We start from the raw sequence: 15,123 nt of genomic DNA, 5'->3' as shown, positions 1-15,123 counted from the left end.
GGCTCAGTGATTTCTTAGACAGCTGTATAATACCGCTATTTCTTTTTGAGATAAATAAAAAATGTAATATCACTGATTTGAAATTAATGCAATAATTATATTTAAAAAGCTTTCATGCCACATTATGACCAGCCACTTATGAAAACGTATGACAGTGGCCATAAAAGATGCAGAAGAAACATGAGGAAAAGGAAAGGAAGGACCCAGAGAAAGGAGGTGAGGTGAGGTGACCGATTGAAAGGGGAGAGGACAACAAACGAAGAGGGATTCTGGCAGAGGTTGAGGAAGGAAGCAGAGAATGCTAGTTACATAGGTAAGGAAAGAACCAGAGACAGCTTAGAAGTCTAAGTAAAATTGCTTTTTTCATGGCTGGCTTTTCCCTTGCTTTGTGAGTTTCAGCGTGCCTTTTGGAATACTAACTTTTCTGCAATTCACAGTTCTTTCACTCTTCTTTGTGTGTTAGCCCTCTGGGACTTAATTTCATTTCATCCTTTATGATGAAACTTCATTCAAAGTTGGATGATTCAGAATTCAAGTTGTATATATTCTTTTTTTTCCTATTTTCTTACATAACTCATGATACACATCTGCATAATGAAATTTTGGTAAGTGATCTCTCTGATGGATTTAATTTAGTCTTCAATCATACTCTTGTGAATTTCTCTTTTATACTTTTGAAATGAATCCTCAAACTAGCCATATCTGTTAATTTAAAGGTTTTATTTACAAACAAAATAAAGTTTGACAGAATAGAAGAGACTTTACTTTCAGAGAATGAAACTTTTTTTTTTTTTTTTTTGTGATATGACCAAAGAATGAATTATATGTTTATGAAACAACTACTTTATTTTCAATTATGTGTACTTATTACTTAATTGATTCCAAATTTAGTGCTCAAATAGATTATTTGGTTTTATTTTAAGTACCTTACTGATTATTTTGCAATGAAAAGAGCACTGGGCTGATATGTAAACTTGGACAGGTTACTTTATCTATTTCTTTATTTGTAAAATTGAAATCACACCTGCCCGTTTATCTCACTGGGTGAGTATGCAAATGTGTATGTGTACTAGAAAATACCTTGTAGATATTGTTGCTAAATACACCTATGGTTGTTACATTAGTATATTGCTTTTAGATTCCCCTTTCCATTACTTAAAAGATGAGCAGATACAGAATAGACTAATTCTTCTGTTTCATTTAGATTATCCAAATATTGAATTTCAATAAACTAAAGCAGTATTAGTCAAAGAAACTTGGTCAGCAAATTGCAAGGAAGTGGTTAAGTCATACCCAGCCTATCATACATCTTTTTAATAGGGACAAATATCTATGCCATTAGTTCTGGACCAATGTCTTTCCCTTTCACAAGACTTTTAATGCATAACTTATAAATCTCTTTATCAGCCAATCTGACTTTTCCAAACCCAGACTAACATTAAGGAAGATAGAATGAGTAAAAATCAGGGAAGGTCAAATAAGCAATCAAATGATCAGATTCTCATTGGACACTAATGGAATTTTAGACTTTTAGAAAATGATTAGTTATGAATTTCAATGCCCTGTTGACAAAGGGTCAGTTTTTGTAAAATTATGGTAAAATCTTAATGAGATTTTTAAATCACTGTGTTGGATTATTATCTGCATAAAAAATGATACATAGTTCATATTAAGTCTCACATAAACATTTTTACTGAAAAGATAATGGTATTATGGCTATGATTTTTTAAAGAGCCTTATCTTTTAGAGATCTTTTGAAATACTTGCTGATAGTTGTGATGTTTTAGAAGTAGATGGGGCTATTGATGAAACAAGGTTGGCCATGAATTAGCAATTATTGAAACTCGATGATTGGCAAACACAGGTTTATTTTACTGTTTTGCCTACTATTGTAAATTGTTGATATTTTTTATAATAAAAATAGGTGGGTGGGAGGATGGGTAAAATAGGTGAAGGAGATTAAGGGGATTAAGAGATACAAATTGCCAGTTATAAAGTAAATAGGTCACGAAGATGAGAAGTACAGCATAGGGAATATAGTAATAATATTGTTATAATGTGGTATGGTGACAGAGGATAACTACCTTTATCGTGGTGAGCATTGAGTGATATATAGAACTGTTGAATCACTATGTTGTATACTTGGAACTGGTCTAACATTGTAAACTACAGTTCAATAGTAAAAAAAACCTAAAATTAAATTTTAGTACTTTGTGTTTCTGATATACTTAGTGAAATAATTGTGTCATGCTAATTTAAAGTCAGAGTTGTACTGGCAAATGTGAAGTCTTAAAAAATCCTTGTCTTTTTCATGATCTATAAAATCAGGGGAGCCGGTCTGGCTCAGTTGGTAGAGCGTGCAACCCTTGATCTCGCGGTTGTGAGTTCGAGCCCCACATTGGGTGTAGAGATTGCTTAAAAATAAAAATTTTAAAAGTTAATATTTTTTATAGCTCTCTATTAAAAAGATATGAGGCATGTAATTAAGACTCAGCTTAAAGTGTTTGGGAAAAACCTTATTTGTAACAAGTACAATTTTTAGTCATATTTTTGGTTCCTTTCCATGTGAACTACCTAAGTATGGCATATATAGAAAATAATAATTCAATGACTATATTAATAGAGTGAACACATTTGTAACAAATGTTTAACATTTGTCCTTCTCACTAAATTGTAAACTCCATGAAGTCAGTCTGTAGGTCTTAATCATTGTGTGGAACACAGTGTGTAGAATATAACATATGCTCAGTAAATATTGTTGTGTGGTCATGGTTTAAGAGAAAACTATGTTTAAATAATCTGCCTTTAGATTTCATTTAAAAATGTATTAAAGTTACGAAATTATTATTAAATGAAGAGCCCAGTGATGAAGGTCTTACTGAAATGATTTATAAAACAAAGCTATACTAAGTGTTTGTCTTCATAATTAGGTATGTCCTTTAATGTGACAAGTGCGATTCTTTGCTGTTTTTTTTGCAATACTGTGTCAAAGGAGAAAGCTTTCTAATGCATTAATTGTGAGTGTACCTACTGCACTCTGTTGAAAGGTATAATATAGGAAAGCAAAGGAAGATGGAAATGAAATAGTTTTTGTAGATTTTCAATATTTGAATGAACAAAAGGAGACATTTTATTCTGTTCTGATTTTTTTAATGTTTATTTATTTTTGAGAGAGAGAGAGAGACTGAGCATGAGTGGGGTAGGGGCAAAGGGAAGGGAGACAGAATTTGAAGCAGCCTCCAGGCTCTGAGCTGTCAGGACAGAGCCCAATACAGTGCTTGAACTCATAAACGAGATCATGCCCTGAGCCAAAGTTGGTCACTTAACTGACTGAGCCACCCGGGCACCCCTATTGTGTTCCATTTTTAAAGCTCCTATAAGTATAATGTATAGTCACTGGGTATTTAAATAAAATTTATTTCATTTGGGATTTTTATCATTATGGTACTTGACATATTCTTTGTCAGTTGTCAGATGTGGGTGCTTACTGATTATGGCATGTGTCTAAGCCTAACTGAGGTAACCTGTGGTGTGGTATTCTGCTGTTTCCTAGGGGGCATGGACCCTGCTGTGGTGATAGCCTTCTGGCCTGCTTCTCTGAGGCCAAAATCTCCCTTTGGCTGGTTCTATGTGTACCTGCTGGACTTCGAAGTACAACTCTCCCTTCATCACCTTTCTCTTAAAGCCTTTAGTTAATGGCTCTGTTAGTCATGGGCCTGCAGTATGTGTTAGCTTTACATTTCATACATTGCCAATAGGATAGATACCCTCATTATCAAGTCTTAAGTATCTGTCTGGTTTTCAGCCCTCCGTAATCTGGTTACGTCTTCCATCTTGGCTTCAGATCTAATCAGAAGGCCTTGGGAAACTGAACTCCACTAAATTGGGATGCAGTATACAGACTGAAATATTCCCAGGAAGCTTTCTGATAGTTGTGGGAGCTAGATCTGTTCCTATTCCAACATGTAGCTTCTGTTCTTAGAGGCAGGGACTGTACCTTATCTTGATACTGCATTAGTGCTTAACATGAGGTGGTATGACTATCATAGGTACTCAAATATTTGGTGATTGAAAGGGGCTTAAGAAACTGAGCAACCCTGAGTGAAATAAGCCCTTCCTTAAAAACACTGTAAGTGTGTCTTTATTTCTAAAGATATTGCTGATTTAGTAGACTCGGGTAGTCATTTACTACTGGGGTCACTTTTCTTTCTTAAACTTATAATTCATTCAAATGATTATTACCAAATGGTTATTACTCAGACAACCAAACTCTTTTCCACCTGGCTTTTGCCCAGAATCCATAAGGCTTTTCTTCTCTGGTGAATCTTGTAAACTGGAACACATGGCAATATTTTGCCCTTTGGTTATAATGTTCAGTTAGAACCCAACCTAAGCAGATTGCTTTATGCTGGCTTTATTTTGCATTCAGAAGATGAGGGTACTCTACAGGCCCACTGACCACTCTGGCTGTAAGAGATGAAAAAAATAATTAAAGGTTAGCATTCCTCCTGAAAAATTCCCTAGGAAGTAGATTGACTCTGCCCTTGATCCTTGTTATTCTTTTTTCCTGGAGATAGAAAGAAGGCTTTTAATTGGTTCTGAGGTCTTGAGTGAGATTAGATAGTCATGCCAATAATTTCCCCACCTTAGTTTTCCAGTCCATTCCAGAATCGAAGTGCTGCTGTTGCTTTCTTTGAAAATCCTGTCCTTCACTTCATGAAGCCGTTTGTCTCATTCTTAGACTCTTGGAACAAATAAGACCAACAATTCACATTTTCTTGGCATTAGAAGGATTTGTTTTTCAATACTGGGCCAACAAGCCATTAATGTGCATCAAAACAGTACTTCGGGGGCGCCTGGGTGGCTCAGTTGGGGCGCCTGGGTGGCTCAGTTAGTTAAGCGTCCGACTTCAGCTCAGGTCACAATCTCACGGTCCGTGAGTTCGAGCCCTGCATCAGGCTCTGGGCTGATGGCTCAGAGCGTGGAGCCTGCTTCCGATTCTGTGTCTCCCTCTCTCTCTGCCCCTCCCCAGTTCATGCTCTGTCTCTCTCTGTCCCAAAAATAAACGTTAAAAAAAATTAAAAAAAAACAAAAACAAAAACAAAACAAAACAGTACTTCTTTCATTTTTATTTTTGGACCTTCTGTTGTGTGCCAGGTCCTGTGCCCAGCACTGAGGATACAGTTGTGAATGGGATAGATGGAGAGACCATCACATAGTGAACAAGGAGAGAGGACGGTGGGATTAAAGGAGAGATAAGAGACAGGAAGGAGGCAGATCATGTATGGCTTTGTAGGTTATAGAAGGAGTTTGGATCTCATTCTTAGAGTAATTGGTACCAGTGGAAGATTTTGAATAGCAGACTGACATCTAATTTTTAAAATCACTTTTTTTTTTTTAAAGATCACTGTGGCTTGATGGGTGGAAAACAGATAGGTGGAATCAAGGGCAGGCAGAAAGAGGTCCAGTGTGCAGGATATTGAAAATGTGCAGGAGAAGGCTGGCACACCGTGGACCATGGTGGTGTATTGTGGCAGTAGAGGTGGCAAAGAGATAACCCTGAAGTGTACCCAAGACCATCTTAAATACTAATATTTGAAAGTTGTAGTTAGCTATGGTTTTTAGATTTAGTAATAGGATTGTTTCTGTCTTGTCATTTGCAACGACATGGATGCAGCTAGAGAGTATTATAGTAAAGTCAGTCAGAGAAAGACAAATACCATATGATTTCACTCATATGCAGAATTAAAGAAACAAATGATCAGGGGCCACTGGGTGGCTCAGTCTGTTAAGCCTCCGACTTCAGCTCAGGTCATGATCTCACTGTTCCTGAGTTCGAGCCCCGTGTCTGACTCTGTGCTGATAGCTTAGAGCCTGGACCCTGCTTTGGATTCTGTGTCTCCCTGTCTCTCTGTCCCTCCTCTTCTCATGCTCTGTCTCTGTTTCTGTCTGTCTGTCTCTTTTTTATCTGATCATTTGTTTCTTTTATCTTTATTTTTAAAAATTTTTTAATGTTTATTTTTGAGAGAGAGAGAGAGAGAGAGAGAGAGAGAGAGGAAAACCAAGAAACAGACTCTTAACCAAAGACAACAAATTGATAGTTACCAGAGGAGAAGGAGATGGTTAAATAGGTGTGCACTTGTCATAATGAGCATCAGGTGTTGTATGTAAGTGTTGAACCACTAAATTGTACACCTGAAACTAATATTACACTGTATGTAAACTAACTGGAATTTAAATAAAATTTTTTTTAAAGACTGCAAAAATAGGGCTATTTCTGGATGGATTCTATAAGAATCAAGGAAACTTGTTAAAAGTGTGTATTTCTGGGGGCGCCTGGGTGGCGCAGTCGGTTAAGCGTCCGACTTCAGCCAGGTCACGATCTCGCGGTCCGTGAGTTCGAGCCCCGCGTCAGGCTCTGGGCTGATGGCTCGGAGCCTGGAGCCTGTTTCCGATTCTGTGTCTCCCTCTCTCCCCGCCCCCCCCCCCCCCCTCCTATTTCTCTTTCCTTTCCTTCCAATAAAAAAAAAAAAAAAAAAAAAAGTGTGTATTTCTGGGTCCTGGATTAGTAGTTTTGGGGTGAAGTTTAGGAAAAACATTGAAGTTTTCTGAGCAAGGTCAAGAAATAATTTTATATTATTTAGTGCATTCATGTACTATTTAGTACACTCGTACGTTCTATAATGCCAGCAGCATAAACATATCGAAAGGTTGCTCTACCTTTTTAGAGTCAATACTAAAAATTCCTTTCATTCCCAGATATGCTAACAATCATTCCCCAAAGTTAATCTTTCAGCTCAGATTACAAAAATCCCTTTCATTGAATCTATCTTATTCTGATAAAGAGATAAAGATAGATCTCTCCTCCCAAGTTCCAAGAAAACTTTTAAGTGTTAAAATAAGAATAAATTGCATCTAAAAATAAGGTAAAACCAGAGAGACAAACCATGAGAGACTCTTAAGTACAAACTGAGGGTTGCTTGTGGGGTGTTAGGTAGGGAGATGGGCTAAATGGGTTATAGGCATTAGGGAGAGCACCCAGGATGAGCACTGGGTGTTATATGTAAGTGATGAATCACTAAATTCAATTCCTGAAGTCATTATTACACTATATGTTACCCTGTCACTCTGCTTCTTTGGGGCTGAAGGGAAGGCCTTGACTTAGCTCTTGCATTTGAGTGAGATTAGCACCATGAAATGAATCACAGACACTCCTTACCACCAATGCTTTTTCTTGTTGTAACACTAAATGGATCTGCATCCTCTTTATGCAGATGTAGAAGTGTAGCTTGGCTTTTAGAATGCCAGTTTAGGGATAGGGTTCTAGTTTGTATAAGGTAAAGAGCATGGGTCTCAAAACCTAAAAGACTAAAGTGTAAGCCCCACTTTGCCACCTTCTAGCTGTGTAATTTTGAGGAAGTCAATTTCTAATAGGCCTATGTTAGGGGCCTATAAAATGGAAATTATGATGCTTCTTAAAGCTCTTATGAAGATCCCAGATGATGCATAGAGAAGACTTAGTGTGGCATACAGTACTGCCTTAGTAAATAGGGCCGTTTATTATTATCTAGCTGTTTTATTACCTACTCCCTCTTCAACTCTTTGGCTGCTAGTACCCCTAATCTTGGTTTAGTGTGAGCTGTGTCAAGAGATGAAAACACAATCCAAAAGCACATTTATAAACATTTACTCACCAAGCAAAATTGGTGACCCTGTACTGTCCATCTTCTGCTCTTTCTATTCCAGACAAGAGTTTTTCAGTCATATATGGCCATTTCTGCCACAGTGGCTATTACACTTCCCCTGTATTAGAATTTTCTAGGCCAATTCTTTCTTTTTTTATTTTTTAATGTTTTAAGTATTTATTTTTGAGTGAGAGATACAGAGTGTGAGTGTGGGAGGGGCAGAGAGAGAAGGAGACACAGAATCCGAAGCAGGCTCCAGGCTCTGAGCTATCAGCACAGAGCCCGGCGTGGCACTGGAATTCACCAGCTGTAAGATCATGACCTGAGCCGAATTTGGACACTTAACTGACTGAGCCACCCAGGTGCCCCATAGCCCATTATTTCTACCTCCTGAAGATGTTTCTCTCTTGTCTCCACAATTAGATCTCAGAAGAAATATATCTGATCGAGTGTAGTTCCCAAGAGCTTATGAGAACCAACATCTTTTTCCTTTGTCCCTTTGTACCCTGCATTTCTGGTTTTCATTTACTTCTAGGTTAGCCACTGGAGAAGGCCCTCTTACGATTCACAAACTAAGGGACACCTGGGTGGCTCATTAGGTTAAGCATCTGCCTCTTGATTTCAGCTTGTGAGTTTGAGCCCCTTATTGGGTTCTGCGCTGAGAGTGTGGAGCCTGCTTGGGATATATTCTCTCTCTCTCTCTCTCTCTCTCTCTCTCTCTCTCTCTCCCTCCCTCCCTCCCTCCCTCGTCCTCCCCTGCTTGTGCTCTCTCTCAAAATAAATAACTTCAAAAAATTTTAAATAAAGATTCACAGATTGAAGCTCTGCTAGAATCTTTGTGCATGTTTGTATTATTCAGGCTTTTTATGGTTCTCTCAACTCTGAAGACATACACTCCTTGCCATCATTGCTTTTTCTCATTGGAACACTAAATGGACCTGCATCCTCTTTATGCAGATATAAAAGTGTAGCCTGGCTTTTAGAATGCCAGTTTAGGGATATGGTCCTTCTCTACCTCTGCCATGTGAAGAGATAATGCTATTGAATCTGAGGTTCATCTTCCTCTTTCTCTCCATCACAGCTTTGACTCAAAGATTAAAATCTGCTTTGTAAGCTGATCTTATTCTTCCCTTATTTTTTGTTGCTTCTTTCCAAAACCTGAGCTACATTTCTGTTTGCATAGTAATTCCTATGTGCTGCCTGGTTTCCCACAGTCTTTGAGTTAGTGTGATCCTTCAAGGCCAACCATTCCAGGTTGGAGCTTTTTATCATTCCTGCATTAATAATAGAAAGGAAAGAACCATACAATCCTCTCAATAGATGCAGAAAAAGCATTTGATAAAATACTACAGAATCCATTTTTGTAAAAACCCTCAACACAGTAGGGATAGATGGTATATGCCTCAACATCATAAAGGCCATATATGGAAGACCCACAGCTAATATCATCCTCAATGGGGAAAACCTGAGAGCTTTTCCCCTAAGGTCAGGAACATGACACGGATGTCCACTCTCACCACTGTTGTTCAACATCATACTGGAAGTTCCAGCCTCGGCACTCAGACAACAAAAAGAAATATAAGACGTCCAAATTAGCAAGGAAGAAGTCAAACTTTCACTCTTCACAGATGACATGATACTCTACGTGGAAAGCCCAAAGACTCCACCAAAAAATTGCTAGACTGATAACATGAATTCAGCAAATTCACAGGATGTAAAATCAACATACAGAAATCTGTGTCATTTCTATACACCAAGAATGAAGCACCAGAAAGAGTGATCAAGGAATCGATTCCATTTACAATTGCACCAAAACCATAAGATACTTAGGAATAAACTTCACCAAAGAGGTAAAAGATCTGTACTCTGGAAACCACAGTATGTAATTTTTTAAACAAATGGTGGTAGGACAGTTGGATATTTATATGCAAAAAAGTGAATATTTACCTTACTTTGCGCTATTCACAAAAATTAACTCCTAGAGCACAATAGACCTAAAGGTTAGAGCTAAGACCACTATTAAGAAAATGAAAAGACCAGGCATAGAATGGAAGGAAATATTTATGAAACAAATATCTGATAAAGGACTTGTGTCTAGAGTATATAAAGCGCTTTTAAACTTAGTAAGACAACAAACCAGTTTTTAAAATGTGTAAAAAATGAAACTTACATGACTCAGCAACTCTACTTCTAGATATTTATCCAAGAGAAATGAAAATATATGTCCATACAAAGTATTATATGTGAATGATCACAGCATGATTATTTATCAAAGCCCAAACTGGAGACAATTCAAATATTTATTATCTGGTGAATAGATAGGTAGTAGAGCTATACAGTGGAGTTCTGCTCAGCAATAAAATGAGCCAACGACTGATCCATGTAGCAAGGGTGAACTTCCAAAACATTATGCTAGTGAAAGAAGCTAGAAACCAAAGACTACTTATGGTACAATTGTTTATATGGAATTTCTAGAAGAGGCAAACTATAGAGATAGAAAGCAAGACCAATGGGTGCTTAAGGGTGGGAGCTGTGATTGCCTGCATATGGGCAAAAAGGATGAAGGGCATGTTGGGGATGGTGCAGTCAAGGCACTTTAAAAGGATTGTGGTGGGGCATCTGGGTGGCCAGTGGGTTAAACGTCCCACTCTTGGTTTTGGCTCAGGTCATGACCTCGCGATTTTGGGAATTTAAGCTCCGCGTGGGGCTCTGTGCTGGCAGCAGAAGCCTGCTTGGATTCTCTCGCTCTCTCCCCCTCTTTCTGCCCCTCCCCCACTTGCACCATCTCTCTTTCAAAATAAATAAACTTAAAAAAAAATTTTTTAACTGCATTGTGGTGATGGTTGCACAACTGTATAAGCTTACCAAGACTCAATAAACTATATCATAAAATGAGTGAATTTTATGGTATATAAACTATACCCCAATAAATATGTTTAAATAATTCTCCATAGCACTTGGGTTATGAGATAACTACCCAGTTTTTGCTCCCCTCTCCCCAAGAAGATGTCATAGCTCCTTGTCCCTTCAGTAGTATTTCTCAAGCTTTAAGGTACATGAGAATCACCTGGGCAGGGGGGATGCTATTTAGCTGGCTCAGTTGGTAAAGCATGAGACTCTTGATCTTGAGATTGTGATTTTGAGCCCCACATTGGGTGTACAGATTATTTAAATAAATAGTAAAACAAACAAATAAACAAGGAATCACCTGGAGATCTTACTAAACTGTAGATTAGGATTCAGTAGGTCTGTGATGGGGTCTGAGATTTTGCATTTTTAACAAGCTCCAAGTTGATGCCAGTGCTGTTGGCCACATTTTGAATGAAAGGCTTTTGAACTTGTTCAAAACTCAGGCTGCATGTTAGACTCTCTCTGGGTTGGGGGGGGTAGCTTTTAGAATAAAATTAAGGCAGATCTCCACCAGAAATTAAATCAGGAAGCTCTTCAGGTAATTCTGATATGCAGTCAGGCTGAGAACCTTAACAAAATGGGATTCTTTTTACCATAATGGTTCAATAATAAGCTTCTACCAATGTCTCCCTCACTCTTGTCCCACAGTTTAGCCCAAAACTTAGAGCCCCCAAATTATGATCAGAATCTCTTGGAATAAGTAGGAGGGTAAGCCAGCAGGCTTTGACTACACTTTTTTTTTTTTGAATTATTTTCTTACACATGTCAACCCCTTAGTCCTGGCTAAGAACTAGAATACAGAAGAAAGGGGAGCCTGGGATGATTATGATGATAATAGCTAAAATGTGTTAAGCAATTACAATGAACCGTGTCCTGTTCAAAACATTTTATATGCATTCATCTAGCCTCATATTTTACCCTGTGAGCTAGGTACTGTTATTTTCTCTGTGTTATAGAAGGAACAAAGTATAGAGACATGAAATGACTTGCTTAAAATCACACAGCTAATAAGTGGTCCACCTGGGATTTGAAAAGAGTTAGGCAGACTACTGGGTCCCAGAGAAGCTGATACTCACCAGTACGTGCTGCTTGCAGTCTATACTTATTTCTGCCTGAAACAAGTGAGATATTTAACCCCAAATTTCTAACATATCTTCTATTCTTCGGAATGGAGCCAGACCCTGCCCGAATCTTCAAGGCCCTTTGATTAGTCTCCTAAAACATACCCAAGCGTAGTAAGAGTGTTTCTATACCCCAAGGACTTACTCTGGTCTTGCTTGACTTATAGGACTCTGTTGGTGCTGGAGGCTCCTCTGAGTTCTCTTGTTCTGATTGCTTGAGCTGAACGAGGAAGACCTGCAAACCAAATTTTTAATACCCTTTTTTCTTCTCTCTGCAAGATTTAACACCTTGGACCTGAGCTTTCTTGTGTCCTTAATCCTTATCTGAGTTCCTCTCCCCTCCTTGAAGATGGAGGTAGGAAAGGCTAGATGTTAGAGTGAGATTGGGCAGGGTATTTAACCACCTGACCATATGTATTTAACCTCTGTTAACCCCTACCCTCTTTTTAAATAATAGAAATTGGTTTCCATTGAGGCTTCAGGCGATTTTAGTGCTTGAAACATTCTTTGTTAACATAATGTTTTTTAGAAAGCTGAGTGTCAGGAAGGCCCATTTTTAATTTATCAATGGCACCCTTAGCCTTAATATGCTAAAGCATACTTTACTTTTGAGGGCAGAATTAATCTTTTATCAGATGTACCATGGATGCTGTTGGTTTCATTATTTTAGGAAAATGTTCTTGTGATTGTTTTAGAATTAATGCTACCCACATACCTTTATTTTCCAATATCTATTCAGAATAGATAAGGAAGATACAAAGTGTCACCCATATTAAAGCTAATGCAAAAGAGATTTGTCACTGCTGTTTGAAAAACTAACAAAGGTGTTTAACTTGTTGATCTCATCTTGACTGTGAAGAAAATGAAACTGAAATTAAGCCTATGGTAGAGAATATTTGGACCTTCTTTTATAAAATACCACTTTGTGGAACAGTGAAGAGAATTTTAGCACAATTACAAGAGATAATTTTATACACTGAAATTTTCTGGAGGTGGGGGAAGACAAAAAAGGAATTTCACTTTGCCCTTTGTTTAAAGCAGGGCCAGGTGGAAATGTCAAAAGTTGTCAGGGTAACTTCTTGGCAGCACTTGGGCCTCAAGCTTTTACATGCCTAGGAGTCACTCAGGGGCTTATTAAAAATAGGGATTCTTGGGCCTCACCCTTTTGGCTCTGAATATTTAATGAACTCCTCAGGGAATTCTAATATGTATTACATTAGTCAGGGTTTTCTTGAGAAACAGAATCTGTATGAGAGAGAGAGAGAAAGAGAGAGAGAGAGAGAGAGAGAGAGAGAGAGAGAAAATGTGTGTGTGTGTGTGTTTCTATAAAGAGATTATCGTAAGGAATTGGCTCACACATTTATGGAAGCCAAGAAGTTCCAAAACCTGAGGTCGCAATCTGGAGACACAGAAAAGCTGATGATATGGTTCTAATCTGAGTCCAAAGGCATAAGAACCAGTAGAGCTAACAGTGTAAGTTCTAGTCCAAGTTTGAATCTGAAGGTAGGAGACTGATGTCTCAGCTTGAAGATAGCCAGGTAGAGAGAGAAAGAGCGAGAGCGAGAACAAAAGAGCTAGAGTGAGAGAGAGTGAGCCAAGTCTCCCTTACTCAGCTTTTTTGTTACATTCAGAACTCCAGTGGGTTAGATGAGGCCCACTCACATTGGGGAGGACAGTCTGCTTTCCTCAGTACACCATCTCAAATGTTAATCTCGTCACAAATATCCTCACAGACATACCCAGAACACTGTTTAACCAAATATTTTGGTGCCCCATTGTATAGCCATGTTGACACATAAAATTAATCATCACACCACCCAAATTTAAAGAATTTGAAGCAGCGAGGGGCAAAGTCAGATTCCTTGAAAGAAACACTCGAAGGTAGAAACCTTATAAAGAGACCATTGTTGTCTTTTAGGAACCAGTTATATAATTTCCATGATAAAAAATGTTCAGACCAGGCAAATCCATAGAGGTGGAAAGTTGCCAAGAATTGAGGGCAAGAGGTGGATTAGGGGAGTGACTGCCAATGGACATGGGGTTTCTTTTGGGGGTGATAAGCATGTTCTAGGGTTAGATGGGTGCACAATTGTGAATATGCTAAAAACCACTGAACGGTACCCTTTGAAAGGGTGAATGTTATAGTGTGTGGATTATATGTCAATAGAAAATATGTATATTGAGAGAGATTGTTAGGAAGAAGTGGTGATGGAGAGAGAGTGTTGACATCTTGGGTGCCTGGCTGGTTCAGTCAGAAGAGCATGTGCCTCTTGATCTTGGGGTTGTGAGTTCAGGCCCCATGTTGGGTGTAGAGATTACTTGAAAAAGAAATAAAGTTAAAAAAAACCCACAGGAGATATTGCTGCATGTTTGTAAACAGATTAAAATGAGCCAACGGAAAGGGAAATATTAATGACGCGAGGTAGGGCAGAGGGAATTTGCAGGAGCCAAATCCTTAAACTCGCTGGGATGCCACCTTGAATAACTTTATTCATGTCCCTTCCCTAGGTAACAGATCAGTCAGTGAAAGCATTTGCTGAGCACTGTCCTGAACTTCAGTACGTTGGCTTCATGGGTTGTTCGGTTACTTCTAAAGGAGTCATTCACCTAACCAAGGTAGGTTCTGTGGCTGCATCTCCTTAGCCTTTCTATCATTCATATCAGCACCCTAGCATTGGTAAATGTATTTGAGTGAGGAACAGTCAGACCATTACAGGACTGTACTAGGATTGGGGTGCCTGGGTGGCTCAGTTGGTTAAGCATCGGACTTCGACTCAGATCATGATCTTGAGGCTCCTGAGTTTGAGCCCCGCATCGGGCTCTGTTCTGACAGGTCAGAATCTGGAACCTGCTTCACATTCTGTGTCTCCCTCTCTCTGCCCCTCCCCTGCTCACACTCTGTGTGTCTCTCTCTCAAAAGTAAACATTAAAAAAAAAAATAAAAGTGTACTAGGATTTGGTAGTTGAGATCAGTTTAAAGCAACAATACAAAATTTATCCTTTCTTAAATGGAACATTCATTTAAACAAGAAAGCTTACTTTCTTGCTTTTTCATTGCCAATGACTATGAGATAAATATATGCATTAAAGAAACTGATCTAACAAAAATTATTTAAATGTTAATTTATTGCATTTGGCTTTTAGGAAGTACATATGGCTCATGCATATGATTAAGCTGAAAATGAAAGGTGAAAAGAGAGGTGAATTTATGTCAAAAATTAACCTTCTAGGAGAGTTCACTTTTATACCACATATATAAAATATCATATTTTGGCAATGATGAAAATGCCAGTTGCTTTGTAATCTCTCACTTATGTCTCATCTTTACTCCAGAGCTTTAAAATAATTAGGAGCTAATTCTTACATGTGTGTAATGAAGAATGGATGGCTATAAAATTTACCTGTGT

General features: G+C 38.3%; 1 protein-coding gene across 3 annotated transcripts in view; it reads left to right on the top strand.

Moving 5' to 3' along the window:
- Positions 1-15,123, top strand: part of FBXL17 (F-box and leucine rich repeat protein 17) — a 500,946-nt gene that overhangs the window by 144,837 nt on the left and 340,986 nt on the right. For 2 of the 3 annotated variants that reach the window (XM_049648607.1, XM_049648605.1), the window contains one exon: positions 14,225-14,332. The exons of the other annotated variant lie outside the window; for it this stretch is intronic. In XM_049648607.1, coding sequence (XP_049504564.1) covers positions 14,225-14,332 — 108 coding nt within the window. The remainder of the gene's footprint in view (positions 1-14,224; positions 14,333-15,123) is intronic. 3 annotated transcript variants of the gene reach the window in all.

This window comes from Panthera uncia, assembly GCF_023721935.1.
Source record: "Panthera uncia isolate 11264 chromosome A1 unlocalized genomic scaffold, Puncia_PCG_1.0 HiC_scaffold_17, whole genome shotgun sequence".
Classification (NCBI taxonomy): Eukaryota; Metazoa; Chordata; class Mammalia; order Carnivora; family Felidae; genus Panthera; species Panthera uncia.
Note: the sequence above shows the minus strand (reverse complement) of the source record. Positions and strands in the feature narration are given on the sequence as shown.